The sequence below is a fragment of the Crocuta crocuta genome, unplaced genomic scaffold, assembly GCF_008692635.1.
Source record: "Crocuta crocuta isolate KB4526 unplaced genomic scaffold, BGI_CrCroc_1.0 scaffold56, whole genome shotgun sequence".
NCBI lineage: Eukaryota > Metazoa > Chordata > Mammalia > Carnivora > Hyaenidae > Crocuta > Crocuta crocuta.
In genome coordinates, this window is record NW_027531334.1 from 6,469,340 (window position 1) to 6,489,561 (window position 20,222).

General features: G+C 36.5%; 1 protein-coding gene across 1 annotated transcript in view; it reads right to left on the minus strand.

The window, feature by feature from the left end:
• Positions 1-7,599: 7,599 nt before the first annotated feature.
• TRAT1 (T cell receptor associated transmembrane adaptor 1) overlaps positions 7,600-20,222 on the minus strand; it is a 37,603-nt gene continuing 24,980 nt past the window's right edge. The window contains exons 4-6 of the mRNA XM_077771801.1: positions 17,363-17,424; positions 15,054-15,142; positions 7,600-9,632 (exon numbers count right to left, since the gene is read on the minus strand). Coding sequence (XP_077627927.1) covers positions 9,351-9,632; positions 15,054-15,142; positions 17,363-17,424 — 433 coding nt within the window. The 3' untranslated portion in view covers positions 7,600-9,350. The remainder of the gene's footprint in view (positions 9,633-15,053; positions 15,143-17,362; positions 17,425-20,222) is intronic.

The following is a 20,222-nucleotide window of genomic DNA, read 5'->3' on the forward strand; positions in this document are numbered from 1 at the left end:
CTGTTAACTTCATTACTTACTTAGCATAAAAAAGTAAAAACCAGGCCCAAGATCTCATTTTTATTGTCGAAGTGGAATAAAGGATGAATACGATTGTATTTATTAACAGTGAAAGAAGGTGCGTATAGCATTATTCTTCCACATTCTGATTTTGGAAATGAGGAATGAGCTATTCATCACTAAACACAGTGAATGGAAGAATGACAAAGTGGACAGACAAAGGTATTTTCTTCTTAAGGTAATCAAAGGTTTAAAACGTAGAGAGCAGGGGCCACTGCGGCACTTTTGGTGAGAGAAGCAAGGTTCCTTGCTTGCCCAAGTCCCCTGTAACAAGAGGCTGCAGACCTGCCTTCTGGTTAGGATCTGACCCACTTCTCCATTCCTTTCCTCCAACCTGTAACAGAGTTGAACTCGGCGGGCCACTTGATTTATATCTTTGCTGGTACCTTATTTTCTAGGGCCTGCTAGGTTGAATGAATTAGGCCACACTAAAATCAACTGCCTAATTGAAAATATGGTAAGAGCTAGTGTCCTTAACAATTTGATAGTGAGATAGAGAGTGAATGAAGTATAAATAACCAAGGGATTAATTGTTGGTCTCTTAAAAACAGGTTGTTTAATATTTACTTAAGGTATCTCTAAGTCTTGCTGAATATTTTCTTTTAAGTGATTTCCTAAAGGCACAATTTTATTCTTTTGATTGTATTTCCTCTGAATTTGTGAATATAATAATTATAACCATGCAAATTTAGTTTCCAAAGTCATATATAACGTATTCTAAATTTTAATGGAGAGGAATAAGTTTATGCATTCATGAGGAGTTCATTATTCACCTTCCTGAAAACTAGCTTTTACAAAATCTCTAAGAATATTCTGAGTGGTGTGCAGTAGATTCAGTCTGTGAGAAAACACTGCAGATCTCATTCTGTCAACCCCACCTCACCCCAAATGGCACCATTTTGGCATTCCTTATTACCACTTGGAAAAAAGTTAGCTGGAAAAATGAAACCGAGATATTTGTAGGTATATTAGTTAGATTCGGTCCATGTACAAGTAACAGAAAACACACATCACAATGGCTTAAGTCAAACAGAAACTTCTCTCTCACATTGTAGAAGCAGGAGATCCTTGGTCTAAGGTTGGAGTGTTTTTCACATGTGAGGGAGTTAGGTTCTTCTTATCTTGTTTCTCTGTTATCCTTAGCTTATGCCTTTCTTCCTATGATCTAATATGGCTGCCTAAATTCAGCCACCATAGCTTTCTTCCAGCTAGAGGAAATGAGGGCCAAAGAAGTCCACACAGAGCTACATGGGGAACATTGTTCCTTCAGCTATATATTCAGTGTCAATTGCACTGGTCAAAGTTAAACAGGCAAGGAAGCCTTCATTTGAGACTACTACAGTAGAAAAGGGGAACTGAACTCCTTTCCACTGAACTGAAAAGTCAGAGAGATTTTAAAAGCTGAGTGGAGGTAGTCTTCGGCCACCATTGTTTACTAATTGGCTTTATCCAAAGGTAAAAGTAGACCTCCTGTCTTTGTGATAGGAGGCAGTTTTATAAATTGGAGCAAGGTACCCACTGAAATTAGGCTTCTCCCATGGACACTGGGAAATTGTGGCCCTATCTTCCTTTGATGTCCACATTGCAAAGAGATGGTTCCCAGGTCCTCGAGAAAGACATTCTCTGGGTCATCAAGTCCCAAAGAAGCTTTTAAAGAACTTGTACACATTTCAAAGGATGCAGAGGAATAATTTGCAATTCCGAGTGTCTTAAAGGAAATACTCTTGGAAAATGGGGATGAGGGGCTTATAGTCAGGAAGAAATCTGTCTAAAGTTTGTCAGGCCAAGCAGAATGTGGAGGCCCCCTGGTGACCAAGTAAACCCAGGATTCCGTACTAAGGATGAATGGGAGAATGGACATTGAAGGACGACTGGCAATTTGCTCCAGTTTTTTTTCTCTTTCAGTTATTTGGAGAAAGACTACAAAAGCACAATCATGTTTAGTTCAATAATTAATCTTACTGCTAGAATTTCAAGTGCTACTATGACTTACACGGTAAAGATTTTGTGGGTGTGGGCAACACTTCCAGTGTTCTAAAAATTCTTTCTGTAAAGTTGACTTGGATTTGTAGTAGAATGGTTGTTAAGTGACCTCCTCTTACATGAGCCACTCTCTCTTCCTTCTCTCAACAGACCGACTTTTGACCAGAGCATGAAAAACAATCAGACCAGTAGATACTGTCTTATAACCTGCTGAATTTCTTCTAGCCTCAGCATGGTATGCTTTCAAGGAGTCAGTGTTGTCCCTCTCTAAAGTTGATTGTCCTAGCTATGCTTGTTATAATTATGTAAGATCAGTAGTTGTTATATGTCTTAATGAAATATGGGTATGGATAGAGCATTTTCTATAATCAGTTCAGGCTTTGTAAAGAATCAATAAATATGGTTGCTTAAAAATCACAGCCAATTTAGGTGGTAGCAATAGTTGTGAAAGTTTTGGAAGAAAGACAAAAAATCTGGAGAGATTCTGCACTTAGATTTCATCACAAATATTTTAAAGTTTTACTCTGCTTTACAGAAACTAAAACTGGGGCTATAGAGAGTGTTTTACAGTCAGTGAGATTTATACAAAAAAGTCGGTGTGAAACTCCCATCATAGACACACTCAAGCAAAATCTTTGGCCCTATGTCAAAAGGTTAATCAAGAAAAGCGTATTATATTTGAAGTTAAAATGTTTATGGTACATTTCCATTATTCAGTACTTGGATCAGTTTTAAAAATTTACTAATTACTGTTTCAATCAATTGGGATGAAAACAGAACAAAACAAAAGCTCTACTAACTGTCATGATTTATGATGGATACTGACATGTTAAGAGAAGTTGTCCATTGCATCAGAGATGGCCAAAGGACACTACTGATTGAAACACTTCCTCCCACTGAGTGTTATATGTAAGTGATGAATCACTAAATTTTACTCTTGAAATCATTATTATACTATATGTTAACTAACTTGGATTTAAATAAAAATTTAAAAATATATAAAAAATAATAGATTAAATAAATAAATAAGAAACACTCCGTTTGCTTTTCATTCTGGTTTCAACAACAAAGAATTCTCTAATTTTAAATGAGATAACTTTAACCCCCCCACAGATAAAATTAGAAAATTGAGCACAAAGTTAGATTTTAGCCTGAGCACTGATATTTTTTGTAGGTTCTAAGCTTAGTTTTTTATGGGGTATGAGCATCACTTTTGTATCTAGTATCATCAAAGCAATGCTATCTATCTTTAAGGCATTTAAAAGCAAGTGACAGTAATAAAAATACTTGCCTAGTATAGAAACTAGGCAATAGAAACACTTTAATATGAACATTTTGTGGTAGATGACTTAGTGTTTATTTAGAGCAATAGACTGTCATTTAATTTGACTAATATTTGGATTCATCCTGAACTAGGGAGACTCTTTGTGTGTAAAAGCGACCACAAATTGTCATTATTTTTCAACATTTTAAATAAATATATTTTTTAATTTGTCTTAGTAATGGTTTTGATTTTAAGTTATAGAAACCCCATCACAGTGTTTTTATTTTAAATAATAGAAGCCTAGTCTATTTGAAGCAGAGATTATGATGACCAAATAGGTAGGGCATAAGGCCAACCCAAAAATAGGGTTCAAAGTACTTAGAACCAACTGAAGAGATCGCTTTTCTACAGAGCCAGCTCTGGATTTAGACTGTCTGTTCAAATCTTGAACCTACAGTTTATTTGTGTAACACTAGGCAAGTTAATCTTCATCAGTCTTGGTTTTCTCATCTGTAACATTAAGATTTTAATAGCATCAATCTTTTAGGGTTGCATGTGATTGAATTAAGTATGCTTATAAGCAGTTAGCCCAGTATCTTTCACTTAGCAAATTTTAAATAAATATCAGTTGTTGTTATGATGGTTATCTGCTTAGTCTGGTTAGTTATGAAGTTTTGAACTCTACTCTTTGGCAACTATCATCGTGTGCTTACTCTTGGTTTCTGTCCTTTGTAATTATGCCCCGTTTCTACTTTATGGCATCCTTATGGCTCTGCCTTCTGTGATCTCTGTTCAATCTCCTGCCTACAGATTGTTTTAGAAGATGTGTTAGCTGTCTTAATCCAGGTATCTGCCTCTGACCCAGGCAACCATGATTTTGTAGGTAGATCAAAGGTAGAAGGTGTTTTAGAGTGTTTTCCCACAGAACAGGTTAAAGGAATGACAAGCGGCATGAAGAGAATACCTCTTTTAGCTTTATATTCTTTCTTGTTCCCTTCTCTAAATTTTGATTTTTCTTGGTTTTAGTGTCTTAATATAAATTGTTCTGTTAATCAAGTGAAGACAAAACCTCAGAGGAGATTTAGACCATATTTTAAAGCTAATCACCCTACCTTTACTTTGTAAGAAATAAGCCCTTTAATACCAAAGGGAAATGAATCTCTTATTCTTGAGATTTGAATTAAAATTTTTTGAGCTTTAACATTCTTAGTGAAAATCTCAAGAGTTTGGAATTCATCTGTTTTCTAGTCACAAATCTTTTCTTTATTTCTATCTGTACATTTTGTTTTTAGTTGAAATGTGAAAGCTTATAATGAGACTCCTCTGGGACATAAGCCCTGAGAACTGCCACAGGTAAAATATATATATATTCCCTTAATAATTGCATAATGATTGGTAATTCATAACTTACTAATTAACATTTAAAAGACTATAGGTTAGGTTACAGAATACACTAAATTACACTAAAAATACATTGTAGAATTACACTAAAGTGGTATGAGGTACTTGGAGTTTTACTTCTGGTCAAGTTGAAATTACATCTTGGATTTATCCTCTCTCTTGGATATATGTACCCTCACACCTTAAACAACTACAGTCCAGACAAAGTATATAAGATAGTGGCTCTCAAGACATTGGACATCAGGCTATGAAGGACAAAAATCTCTGAAAGATGGGAGATAAGTGAGGTGAGCTCTAATGTTGCCATATCTTATTGTCTAGAGAATGCTTTCAGGCCCCAGAGCAGGTACAGGGGGTGTAGATATCGCCTACACAGATCGCCAGAACTTAGAAGATTAAGCTTCATGTCAAGAGAAGACAAGAAGGGGGAATACTGGAGGTGAGAGAACTGTACATAGGACTCTGAAAATATGCAGAGTCCCCTTTGAGTATTCAGCTGAATACAGATTAGTGCATGCAAGTAAGGAAGCTACCAAAAGACTGGGGAAAAGACCCACCTAAAAAAGATTAGAAAAACCAGTGGCCATGGCTCACACAATACTGGGCAGAGTGCCTGTTTTCAATAGCCAGAGGGGAACACCACATAATTTCTGAGGGCCAGAGCAACTTTTAATCTAATTTAAAGTTAGCTTACCACTGAGGCAAGACCCTCTGGTCCTATCTAACAAAGTTAGTTAGTTAGTTAGTTAGTTAGTTAGTTAGTTAGTTAGTTAGTTAGTTAATTTATTTAAAGTTTGTTTCTTTATTTTGAGAGACAGAGAAAGCAGGGGAAAGGTAGAGAGAGAAGGAGAGAGAATCTCCAGCAGGCTTTCCGCTGTCCACATGGAGCTCAACATGGAACTCTGTCTCATGAACTGTGAGATCATGACCTGAGCTGAAATCAATAGTCAGATGCTTAACCACTGAGCCACCCAGGTGCCCCCTGTCTAACAAAGTTTAAAAGCCAGACTCTAAAGGATCAGATTGTATCCAAGTAACCTGACCACTTTCCAGAACAAAGCTCAAGAGTATTTATAGGATTATAAAATATCCATCTCCACATAGAATAAAATTCACAATATCTTCTGCCCAATAAAAAATTACCAGGAATCTTGAAAAGTAGGAAAATGCAATCCATAATGAGGAAAATCAGTTGAAACTCAAAATGACAGAGATGATAGAATTAGTAGATAAAAACATTAAAACAGTTGTTATAGCTACACATTCAGTACATCCAAGAAGTGAGAAGAAAGGTTAATCGTGTTTGACAGAGATGTGAAAAAGGAGAAAAAACTCAAACTGAATTTACAGAGATAAAAACTAAACTGTCTGAAGTTAAAAAATATCTTAGATTACTGGTAGATACACATGTTAGAAGCAAAGATTAGTGACCTTGAAGACACAGCAAATGAAACTATCCAAAATGAAACGTAGAGAAAAGACTGAAGTAAACATGTCAACGAAATGTGGTGTAATTTGCAAGTGATTGAAGAACTTGAAAATTGGTGGGTGGGGAGACACAGAAAACATATTTTAAAAAATATTAGTCATTTTTGTCCACATTTAATAAAACTATAAATACATAGATTCAAGATGCTCAGCAGTCTCCTGATACAAGACACATAAAAACAAATAACAACTACTCAAAGGCATATTGTTTAAAAGCAGTGATAATGAAAATCTTAAAACAATCAGAGAAAATTAAGAAATAACAGATCAAAGACCAATACGACACTAGATTTTTTTCTTTGGAAACAATGTAACTGAGAAAACAGTAAAGCAGTATCTTTAAATTATTGAGAAAATATATAGTCAACTCAACCTTAAAATTTTTTACCCAGAGAAAATAGCTCTCAAAAATGAAGGCAAGTAGAAACTTTTTCTAATACATACAAACTGGAGGAATTATCACCAGCAGACCTGTTCTAAAAAACAAATGTTTAAGAAAGTCCTTTTAGCTCAAGAATGATGATTTTAGATGGAAGCCTGGATCTACAAAAGGATTGAACTGTTCTGGAAATATGAATTATAGGGATAAACATGAAGACAGTTATCATTACTACTTTGAAATCTCTGAAAATGAGAATTAGCCTTATTAAAGGACATAGCAAGGAGAATTCCTTATTAAAGGAAAAATGAAAACACAATATATCAAATTTATGGAAAATTTATGAAACTAAATACCTATTTTAGACAAGAGAGTCTCATTACTCATTACCTCAGCTTCCACCTTCAGAAGCTAAAAAAGAACAAATGAAACCCAATAAACAGAAGAAATAATATAATACAGATCGGAGGGCAAATCAATGAAACAGAAAATATAAAAACAATGGAAAAATTATGTAAACAGTACTGGTTCTTTGAGGAAATCAATAAAATTGATAAATCTCTAACTGGAGAGATAAAGGGGAAAAAGAAGCAAATTCCTAGTATCAAAGAGAGATTAAATCCCCAGATTCTACAGATATGAAAAGGACAATATGGGAATATTTTGATCAACTTTATGCCTATAAATTTAACAACCTAGATGAGAGGGACACATTCCTCAAAAGACACACATTACCACATTCACTCAACAGGAAATAGATAAACTTGAATACTCTTTTAACTATTAAGGAATTTGAATGTGTAGCTAAAAACCTTCCAGATTATCAGTCATGAAGTATATTTCATGCATAAAACTCAAAATATTTGAGTGGAATTCAAATGATACAAGCCAGAGGCAAAAAATTCAAGTACCGTTAGGAGATGTGGGAAAAACTAACTGCCAAAGTACAATCAAACTTTGTTTTTACTGAACCATGATATGTACAGAAATGTAGCATAAACATATACAAAAGCAAAGACTTTATTTTAATTGAAAATAAATTTAAAGTTAATGTATAATTGGTAATTATTATTTCCTATGTGTTTATGATTCTCTAAAGTCAGAAACATGATTCTTTTTCTTCTATCCTTAGACATTAATATTTTTTGGATTTTTAACGGCATTATGGACAACTTCAAATATTTTATTTTGGCACTGGCATTTAATTTTTTACCAGTTCATAATAGAAAATAGTTATTGACAGAAGCTGGTACTTCCAAATATGGATAGAATTCTTATACAACATGTTCTTCCTTCCTGTCTTTTTACGTGGGTGGCTCCTCATTGTTCAGTTCTCAGAATTAAAATATTCTCTTCAGAGATGCCCTCTCTCTATTATTATTTCTCATTCTTCTATTTTCTTTATAATATTTATTTGTTTTTTACTAGTAGCTATACTTTGTTAAACTGATGCTCATATTTAAGTCCTGTGGAGCAGGGTCTCTCTGTTTCTCTCATTGTACACCAGTGTCTAACTTAGTATCTATGCAATAGTAGGAGCTCGACAGAATTGAAGAAAGAATGAATAAAATCCACGAAGCTCTGGTCAGAAGGCAGGACTGACAGCTCACATGTACACTTTTCTTAGTCAGTGATGGTTTGAAACCCAATTATTAACTCCTATTACAAATGGCAAAAGACAACAAAGTTTTTTTAAAACAACTTTGGCGGGGTGGGGGGGGGTGCTGTACAGGAATTTAACTTGGACACACATTTTGACCAAACTCTTGCCCTTTTAGAAATATGTTCTATGGAGACTCACTATGCACTCGTTTTAGAGCAGCAATTCCTTTCCTAGGCATTTAGCCTTAAGAAGAAGTCAGGTAAGTTCTTAAACACGCGTGGAGATGCATTCTCATTGCAATAATTATATGTAAAAGTGGAAAGCAGAACTTGGACATGAGCTGAAAGTACTTTCAAATTATTTAAATAAATTCTAATGTCATCAATTAGATGCTATGCTGGCATTAAAATTATAATATGTAACTGTATTTAGTCATAGTTAAAAAAAACCAAGAAAAATAAATCCCCAATATATTAAGTGAAAAATGTTTAAATAATATGTATAAAATAGCCACTCCCCTTTTTTGGTATAAAAGAAAGAGCAAACAACAGATATATGTACATGAGCATGCCCCAAAAAATTTCTCGAAGGGGATATAGAAAGTTGCTCACAGTGATTATCTCTGGCTAGTGAAATATCTAAATTCTTTTTTAGATTTGTTTATTATTATAAGAGATATGCATTAACTTTATAATAATTTTTTAAAGTAGTAAAGGTAGTTCCATTGGGGAAAAATACTTCTTAAGAAGATTCTTCTACTTCTGTTAGGAATATATTCAATGTCCCGTGGCTTTCAATCAGAAATTTCTTTCAATTAAGGGGTGTTCCATATTGATGAGGAAGTAAAAATGTTTTTTAAAAAGCGACTTTTGCTTTTCTTTCAACATGTTCTAGAATATATTTATGCTTAAAACATTTTTAAAAATTTTATTTCACTGATAATGAAGTATTGTTGGTGAAATTGTAACTTTGTTATTAGGTGCAGTTGACAAACTTGATTTTATTTTAGGTTTTACTACTTAGGCATTTACTAATTTTCATGGCACTACATTTGGTGTGCATGAACATAAGATGTGGAGAAGAAGTAAGCCACCATCCCACTAGCAAATGATTTAGACTGTCACCCTCCCAAATTATGTTTTTTTTCTTTAACGTTTCGAGTAAGAGCCAGATTATTGAGCTAGATCATAGTTGAGCGAGTTTATAGGTTCTCTCTTTGCACGAATCAATCCAAACAGTCTGATGGGATCATCATGAACATTTTCCTCTACTTCCTGGCTCTCAAGTGGGAAGCTGTCTACTGGAGTGGTCTTAGGAAAAATGGCATCCGCTGCACATAATGGCTTTTCTTCATCCTTGTCTGACAGATCAGTATTCTGTTTCCTGGGCTTTCTGCGCTTCCCCTCACAGCTGTGATCCACGAGAGCATAGAACATCTGTGCTTCCTCGGTCACCTAAAAAACAGGCATGTTAATTTTTCATTGTTAGCTTATTCTTTACCTTTGGTGACTTTGGGGGATTTCTAAGGTCTATGAAAAACAAGCAGCGTGTATTCTGGGCTCTGGCTACCTTGTTTTGCCGAATTTGGCAGATAGGATGCAAACAAAAAGCAATAGTCAACTCAAGACTTCTGAGTAGAAAAAATGCTGAGATGTGAGTTTTGCATATATTTTTTAAATTTCTTTCTTATACACAAAATAGACATGAACATTTTAGATGGGCTCTATGTGCATCTACCCCTGCCTTTACCATACATAGCTCTTGCCCTGTGTTGCTTTTACCAATACTCTAATTTGTTAAAATGGGAACAAGCATGATAGGAAGGAATTTAATGAATCTTAAAATGTACTGGTCATTTGGTGGTACCCACAAAAATCCCTGATTTTTCTACATCTATGAGATTCAGGAGTATAAAGTTTCAGAAGTATAAAGATAAGAGTATCCAGGGGCGCCTGGGTGGCTTAGTCGGTTAAGCGTCCGACTTTCACTTAGGTCACGATCTCGCGGTTCGTGGGTTCGAGCCCCGCGTCGGGCTCTGTGCTGACTGCCAGCTCAGAGCCTGGAGCCTGCTTCAGATTCTGCGTCTCCCTCTCTCTCTGACCCTCCCCTGCTCACGCTGTCTCTCTCTCTCTCTCTCCTAGAAATAAATAAAACATTAAAAAATTTAAAAAAAAAAAAGATAAGAGTATCCATTTATGTGACTGGCATCTGGTAGGAATTACATTTTCCATCTTTCCCCTTTGTTTCCTCCTTGCCTGCCTGTCCCAGGTTCCCTTTGAGCTCATTTTAAGTTGTCCTTGAGGTTGTTCATTTGCATCCAAGAGGGTCTGGTGATCCTCTCTGGCCTCAACTTGGGTCAATACTAGAATAAGAAGGACAGAAGACTATGGAACGTTGGGGAACCAACAGGTTGAAGGCAAAACCTTGAATTTGGTGTTGGAAAGCTTAGGCTTGAAGCCCTGCTCTATAACATACTGATCATGAGACTTTGGGCAGTTTTTAAAAACCATTTGGGCCTCAATTTTCTTGCTTATAAATTGAGAGTACCTATCTCAGAGTGTTAGGAATAAGTAGAGATAACATATATGGAAGCTATAATCACTGTCCAAAGATAAGTTGGGGGATTATAGCTCTTAGAAGTTGTAGGCGTAAACTTTAGGACATCCATCGAACAAGCCACAAGTTTCCGTACTAAGGATTCACCTTTAAGAGGAGGCCAAAATTATATCAATCCGTGGGGCATGCAGTAAGGAAGTGACACTCAGAGTAACAGAACTTCAAATGCATTGGTAAGCACGTCCCTGTTGCACCCATTTTCATGCTAAGAGTTAAATGTTTTATATTTGCTACCAGGCAAAAGAAATGGTTCTGTTCACAACCTCTCTGGTATCTTTGACTTTTTGTTCCTAAAACAATCATTCCCAGGAAACTGCAACAGCTGCCTCACTGGCATCCTTGTTCTAGTCTCTCCCCTTTGCCAGTTAGCCTGTGTGCGCTCTTCAGATTGTCTTCTCCAGGTGCAACTTTCATATTTTTACCATTAGGTCTCCAGAATTTTAGTCTATAAAAATATGAATTTCATATTCTAACATTCAAGGTCTTCCATGCATGTACTTTACCTTTTCATTTTGATTCCCACTACCTGCCCCCCCCTCCCCCCAACTCCCATCCCCAAAGTGTATTCCGGGGAAACATGACAATTCACTGCTTTCTGCACACACCTTGCACTTCTACTTCCTTTGCCTTTGCCCGGACAGAAGAGGAGCTGTCAGTGATGTTCAAAAATAACTAGAAGGCACTCAGTGCTACAAAGGGATGAATTTCTTTTTTGTCTGTCCAGCACTTTGTTCTATGGTTTCTCTTTGATAAATTCCCCCATTTTCCTTTGGGAAACTCTTCTCCTCTGTCTGGCCTTGGAGAGGCTGTCAATTACATTGCTGTACCCCGCGCCTAGTGCAAGGCTAAGCATGTGACCCAGGCTGGAGCCAGTCGGACCGCAGAATAAAAATTGGCAACAGAAGTTGGTCCAAGAATAGACATGTGATTTAAGCAGAGCCAATTATATGGCATCTTTGGGATTGATGTACAGATGTCAGAACAGAAAATGTGTTTTTTTTCCTTGGGACTGGGAGGAAGAAAATCTGGATCTCCCCATGGCTTGCCCAGTCTCCATGGAAGAGTCTGTTGGTAATAGAAGACAAGGAAGTCATTAACTGAGAGAAGCAGGGAAGAGAAATGGAGAGATCCCTCATATTCAGTCATCTCAAAAACAAAATATACCCTTACATCTCCCAGTTATATGAGGCAGTAATTTCCTTTTTATGCTAAAGTCATTTGAATTTGGTTTCTGTACTTATAACTGAAAGCATTCCAAATAATGTATTTCTGGTCAACAGTTGGTTAACTTTATCAAGTGCTGCAGAATTCAGAGAATGTGAGTCCCAAGAAAAGATCTCAGATTGTACACGAAGAGTCACTTCTGGGAGTTCCTGGGTGGCTCAGTCGGTTAAGTATCTGACTCTTGATTTCGGTTCGGGTCATGATCTCATGGTTTGTGAGTTTGAGCTGGCGGTGTGAAACCTACTTGTGATTTTCTCTCTCAACTTCTCTCCTCCACTTGTGCGCGCACGCTCTCTCTCTAAGTAAGTAAATAAACTTTAAAAATTTTTAAAAATGAGTCAACTGTGACTTCCAATGTGTGGTTTCAGGTGAGTGGATGGGTGGGAATAATTTAGTCAGGAGTAAAAGAATGTGTATCTATGGACACAATAAAGGAAAGCAAGAATCAGTGTAGGGATTAGAGAGAAACACAGGTTGAAGGCAAATTTTATTGTTTTGTTTGTTTATTTTTCTAAATATTGGGGTGATTTATGCATATTGGTAGGCAAATAGTAATGATTCTTTAAAGAAAAAATGGAAAATGGAGACGAATTAAATAATTGAAGGTGCAAGATCTTGAAAGGAGAAATGTTCATGAGCATAAATAGGGTATTAGCTTTGGAAATGAAAGTGGATACTTCAGATGTAGGAGGGAAAGGCAACATTGGTTGGAAACTGACATGAAGAGAAGAGGAGGAAGCTCACACTGTGGTCCTCAGTGTGTTTTATGACATGAGAACTCTGTGGACTCCTTTTTATTATTAGGTTTCCTGATGAACTCTTCCTAGTTAATGGTAGACTTGGATATTGAAGTTACAACTTCTGAACTGTATACATCATTTTAAAGGGCAAGGACCTTCTTTAGACAATAGACACTTTATCCACAAAGCTTTCTGCATAACACTGTAGACTCCTTATGCTTTTGTAATTGACCAAAGTAACTAAGTATTATAGTAGCAAACTGGGTAATGGTTCGGATGATAATGATCATTCTAATAAAACAGAATTGAGCAAATATAAAGGAATTACATTTAATTTGTGAAACCAAATTTGTAAGAAGGGCATAATGGAATAAAGGTTAATCTCTTTGGAATTGTCCTTAAATATATAATTTATAAAATAGCAGACTTGTAAAGACATTTTAAACTTTGCACAATTTCCACTTGAGCAGAAACAAGAAGTGGCACAATTCATATGTACTAAATAGCAACTTCTGTTAAGAATTTTCAGTTCTTTGGGCACCTGGATGGCTCTGTCAGTTGACTCTCAATTTCAGCTCAGGTCATGATCTCCTGGTTTGTGGGATCAGGCTGCGTCAAGCTCTGCACTGACAGTGCGTAGCCTGTTTGGGATTCTCTCTCTCCCTCTCTCTGCCTCTCCCCTGCTCATGTGCACACACACACTCTCTCTCTCTCCCAAAATAAAAAAAAGAACTTTCAGTTCTTTTATAGTTAAGGCGCTGTGTATCTCTACATTTCAGATGGTGTGGTTATATTTTAACCTTCTTTGAGAGATTTTCTTTTTATTATCATGGATTTAGCAGATCATATTATAACATGCAGTTTTTCTTTTTTTTAAGTTTATTTATTTTGAGAGAGACAAAGCACGAGTGGGGGAGGGGCAGAGAGAAGGAGAGAGTGAGAATGTCAAGCAGGCTCCATACGATCAGCATAGAGCCTGACTCATGACTCAAACTCACAAAGAGATCATGATCTGAGCCAAAATCAGGAGTCAGGGTCTTAACCAACTGAGCCACCCCCCAGGTGGGCCAACATGCAGTTTTTCATACCTTTTATCTAAAAACAATTTTACCATTAATTAGACATCAGATGACACATTTTGCATCAGGAGGTGTCTTCACTTGTGCCTAAACCTTACCACATCTTGGTTTCTTAAAAATTCCAAAAATTCTGATTTCCTAACTGATTTATAAAATGAAAAAGAGACGAGGTCTATCTTAATGGGAAGTTTACAGGATACGACCCATCTTAGGGAGGAGAATATGTGCTTTCAGACAGGACTAAATTTAGATCCTCTTTGTACGTAGTGCCTGAGTGCTTTAGAACATGTTTTTTTTTTATCCTTCTCAAGCCCCTGTCAATGGGAGAAATAATGCCACCTCCCTCATAAGACTCCAAGAAGATAATGCATGTAAAGAATATATGACAAAGTCTGACACATAACAACTGCATAGGAAATACTGGGCCCATGACTATTTCTAGGGAGTAGCAAGAGAGCACATAATTGAAGGGCAAGATCTTGGAGGAAAAAGAAGAACTTCTTAACTGAAATTTATAACACATCAACAGCATTAGACTAAGAATTTGTGATGCCTGAGGAGGTTGAATTGATCGTGGTACAAAAAAGAAAACTATCCATTTCTTCTTGGGTTTTCATATGTTTCTGCTTACACTTATGTCCTGCCTAACCCTACACAAGCTGTGTGAAAATCTCTTGCCATTAGCCCATGGCCATAGGACTTGTATTATAGGACTCATTTGCCTTATAAAATAGAAGTATGATCTTTTATATCCAGCTAATTTATCTTTTAACTAAAGTGCGTGTGCTCTCTCCCTCCTCTTACCTCTCTTTCTCCCTACCCTCCTCTTCTCCTCCCACATCCCCATAAATTCCTGACATCCAGGTCTTGTGAGAATTAGATATACGCCAACTTTTATATTTATCTTTGTGATGCACATAAGCTTCTCAATCTGAAAGAAAAGCTTGATTGATTAAGAAGACTCACTTTTCCTTCAATCTGTTGCCTTTGTAATGGTACACAATTCTGACTTTTTGGGTATGGTTCTGAGTACCACTTGCTTGCCTTTGAGGTTCCCTTTAGAGCTCAGGTCCCAGAACTTAACACGGATTTAGCCTTTAAAATCTCAGTCTACTTCAGGTGTGAATCAGAATGCACTGCTTTTATGTTCTTGAAACATGCAGCCGTGCTATGATCTAGGCTGAGCCTGACCCATAATCCAGAAAACAAAGCTCACCTGTGTAGGTGGGGTAGCTTCTTGCAGTTCATTTGCAGATCTCTCTGGTCGGGCTTTCATTTGTTCATAACAGTTTTCATCCACTGGTTCTGATGAGTTAGAAAGATCATGATTTACAATGGAAAAGTGAAAAATGCTGGCACCAATAAAAATGCATGACCCAAACAACACAGAGCTGTAATGTGAAACCCCCAAGAGTCATTTGGTTTGTCGTTTTTGTGAAGATGCAAAAAAGTAAGGAAGCACAAGCCATTTTATGCTTCAGAATGTGGAGAAGTCTTTTGCCCCATAGCATCAACAAGAAGACAAAAGAAGGTCACTTGGGATAAAGACCAGATCATATTAATTTATGCCATTGCAGGATGTGACAGGCTTGACTTAAACTACCATTTAGATGTTAGAGAGATCCCATGTATTCCATTTAGGCATGATTCCAAATGGCACATGGCAGTGGCATGGCATAGTGCACATGCACTGATGATTCAAATTTGGCAATTCTCTCCATAAGTGAGGGAACTTTTACTTAAAGCCATTTTATTAAGTTTATTTTGATGGGGGGGGGGAGGGACCATGAGGGAGGGAGAGAGAGAATCCCAAGCAGGCACTGCACTGTCAATGCAGAGCATGATGTGAGGCTCAAACTCAGGAGCTGTGAAATCATGACCTGAGCCAAAGTTGGATGCTTAATAGACTGAGCCACCTAGATACCCCATACCTAAAATCGTTTCCTGTTTTTGAGAAAGAATGTTTAGTTTATGGCTTTTGTCTCATAAGTCAGTGACAGTTCAGCCAGGCTGTTTTGAGGGTATGGAGCTGTGAAACGCTGGTCCTAAGTACTTAGAGTTCTTGTGCAGTGGCCAACAGCCAGCAGAGCTGTGCTCATTTCATCCTATAAGGACATGCATAAGAAATTACCCATCCCTTACTTGCCCCCCAGATATGCCTGTTTCAAGGGGAAAAGAGAGAGAGAGTGTGTGTGTGACTTGTAGGATGGCCTGTCACCTGGCAGAAATGTGGATTGCACCAATTTGATCCCATAGAAAGAAAGATATATTTACTAATGTAATGCAACTTAAAACCAATCATTCACACATTTCTGAAAAGCAACACGGAGAAGGGATATTTCTCAACGAATGGTCCATGGAAAACATGCATTAGAATCACCTGGAGATTTGTCAGTTAGCAAATTACTAAACCATACTCTGGACCTAATAAATCAGAACCTGTGGGGTGGCACCTGTGCTCCCATAGATATAGAAATTGCAGCTATGGTGGGCTTTGCACCACCAGAGTACGTAAGAATTGAAACCTCAGATATTACAGATGGGCACCACGATTCTGCAAGGTGAAATAGGAGGGCAAATTATTTTTAATAGGATAGTCCTAAAAAAGAGTTTTGATTTCTCAGAGTATAGGGATTAGAAGACACTACAAAGAAGGGAAAGACAAAGATTAAATAGTATTTTGAATCCTTTAATATTCTCACATTCCTAACTTTAGGAGAATTGCATGGTGTTTTGATATACAGAGATTCAGATAGTTTAGTCCATTCCTGGAAATCTCCGTTAACCCCCAACTTTCCTATCGTGAATTAAGTGAAGGACTTGCAGGGCCAGGATGGCATTAAATACTAGCATTTGCCCTTAAGCCTTCTCTAATTGGAGCTCTGGGATCAGATCATTGTTAATCTGTTTTAAGGAATTTAGTGGCCTTTTGTTTTGGAGTGGTTGGGATGTTTCGAGGAATGAGGGAAGCTGGGAATTGAAAAGTACTTGTTACCTAAGAACAAAAAATTTAACCCACTCAGTGGTAATGTAGCTCTTTTCTTTCCCCATTTGCCCTCCATGTATCCCTAGATTCTCTACTTAACACTAGCAGTTAAAATAAGGGAATCCAGAGAGTATGTTCATTGTTCCAGAAAATTCAATGTAGATTTGCTTTTGTAGACAGAGAGCAAAGCACTGTTTCCCCAAGCTGTTTTCTGTTCTAGAAATAGCTTTATTTCATAGAACTATGTGTGTCAGAATTCGTAGTAATAGAGCCTTCCTGTATTCACATTTCTTCTAGAGTAATATGAAGAAAATCTAGAAAAACAGGATGTTGATTTACACTGAATGTTACAATACAATTTATAATATGCAACTTTGGAAATATATACTAAATAAAATGCTAAATATAATTGAATTTATGGTTGCCATTGGGATATTTAAATGTGATTGCAACCAAAACTAAGCTACCTCATGCTGTGGAATTAAGGGGAGGGATATTAATTTATAGATAAATATAATTTCTGAAAAAATAAAACTTACCTGGGACCACAGCATCTAAGTTACCATAAATTGGTGTGTCTTCAATATAATACTCATCCTCCCTATAATAATGAAAAAGAATTTATCTTATTAGAATCCACTTTATACACAGTTCTTAACTAGTTTTTCAGTTAAATTCAACATATGATTACATCTTCTTGTTTAACCTCAGCCAACCAAGGTAGATATATTTACATGCAAGTGAATGGACGCAAGTGTGCATGTATGTGTGTTCATTTCAACAGGGTGTTTTTTTTTTTTTTTGGACTGCTCAGGAAATAATAACAGCGAATACGTATTTAGCACTTAAGTTTGTCAAATGCTACTTGAACTGCAAGTTCATTCGTTCATTTATTCCATTCTCAAAACAATCTGACCAGATAGGCCCTATAGCATTCCCATTTTATAGATAAGGAACTTGAGGCACAAAGAAGTCCTATAATTTAAAAGTGAGAAGACTAGTCAGTGGCAGAGCTGTGACTAGAACCTGGGTTATCTATGGTCTTAACTGCACATTGTACTGCCTGTTTACTTCCCCAGAATATTACTCTGAATCATCCCCTAAAACTATGTTTACTAAGTAAATACTAATTGACAGTGATGCTTAAGAAATAAAAGGCCAAAGGAATATTGTAGGGTTAGGTTGGCAGATGTAGTCACATGATTGATCACCTATGACATCCAGATGCTGTGCCAAATGTTTTATATACATTATACGAAAGTCCTCAGGAAATTCTGCAAAAATATTATTTCCCACTTTGCAGATGTGAAGTCCGAGAGTGAGCGAGATTAACATTATTTTCCTTAGCCTTATGTGTAATGCCAGCAATAAGTACCAATTCTGAAAGCTTTTCTTTATGCCAGTGATCATTGAGTCCTCAGAACAATTCTGAGATTTTTTTTTTTTTAAATCCCCACTGTGCATACAAGGAATTTGCAACTCCTAGAGTTAAAGTACACAAAGACAAGGATACTAACTCATGGTGCTAGGATTATAATGCAAGGCTGGTCCAAAAGCCCTGACTACTATTTTCTCTTGATGTTTGATTAAATTTCCTTACAGCTTCATTTCAGTAATCCTTTTAGGATTAGAGTAGACATCCTACTATTGTCACCAGTGACAATGGCCTTGGTGACCAGCTTTCACAATGGCAGGCTGGGAACAGAGGAGCACATCAGGCAGTGAGAGTGGCAGTTCATAAAATAGTAGCAACTGCTTTAACTATGAGATTATATATCATCGGGAACCGCATGAAAAGGAGAAAGGACACTTACTTATCTCAAAGCATAACACCTATATCACTCCCTACGCTTCTGAAAGAAGACACAGTATATGTAAACAGTAAGTAGGTGTCCTTAAAAAAAAACTAGATCAAATGATGCCTGGATGAAATGGTTTGAAAAGTCCAGATGCTGGCGTGTTTTTCTTTTATCTGATAACAAAGGAACTCATCTGTAACCTTTCCTTCCATCAGTAATTCAGTACAGCTTAATATTGGGATATGGAGTAAGCCCTGTTCATGGTTTTTCTCTGGCTATGCAGAGAATATAATAGCAAAAGGTGAAGAATTTTTTAATAAGACAATCCATCCATTTTCCTAGCTTACACAGATAGCAGATACAACCTGCACATGATAAATCATGTCCAAAAAATGAATATCATTTCATTCCCTATGAATGAAAATAAGATGTGATTTATAATGCAGTGCCCTATGTCTATAGGCAGGTCTCAAATGATTAATCATCTCAAATAAGCTATTACAAAGGAACAGTTGCCTAACCAACAAATTAAAAAATATATTTTTACTTAGCAATGCCAAATAGCTCCAGCCTATTGCAAATATCTAATAAACTCTAAGCACAAATACTTGGCAGTGTTTTATGTAGAAGATCAATTGCTATTAAAAATAGATTAATAAAGCCATATCCTAGAGGCTAGTGCACTGCTCTGAATATGTCCAAAATGGTCCTCTGACCAATAAGCACATTTACTGGCACTACAAAATCTAAAACAATGTTAGTTATATCTTTTACTAGGGGCCAAATTTTCTACTTTAGCATGTATTTCCTGTATTCCTTATTTTTAAAGTTTTAATTTCACCATTATTTTATTGTGAAGAAGTCCTTTTAGAAAAATTGTTGAATGCTTTATTATCTAAGTAGATTAAATATGTAAATTCCATCTTTAAAAAATCATTACTTCATATGAATGACTTTGGATATAAATTCTCTGAATTTCAATTTCCTTATTTATAAAACAAGTTTATTAAACTATTCAATCACTATTGTTCTTTTCAGCTCTGAAATTCTATGATATAAATGTGGGGTTCCAACATCCAAACAAAAATGAAAGCTATTTCTATAAAACAAAATATAGCTATTTTAAGGGGTCAGAAATTTATGAGGCTGTGAAAAGAGCAAGCTTAGGGGTCTATCAGGGGTTTTGGTAAGTGTTACCTTGATTTGCTTAGTAGGTATTTCTTCAAATTGTCAGGTATATCTGTTTAGGCACCATTAGTGTATAATGTTTTTTAAAGCCATAAGAGGAGATAAAAACGACTTTATGGAATGAGTATAGATAGAGAAGAGTTTCATGAGATTAGCCCTGAACACTCTGATGTCAAAGGTTCAGTAATCAGCCAAGGAGAAGGAGCCATGTAAGGAGGAAAATCAAAGATGGGTTGGGGGGGCGGGACCCAGAGCCTAGAGAAGTGTCTCAAACCTAGAGAAGTAGGGAGCATCGATGTATCAAATGCTACAGATGGACTGCATACAATGACACTAAGATTTGGCCATGTGGATTTCACTGGTGACCTTGACAAGAGCTAAATTGGTGGATTACTGACTGCAGAATATTGAA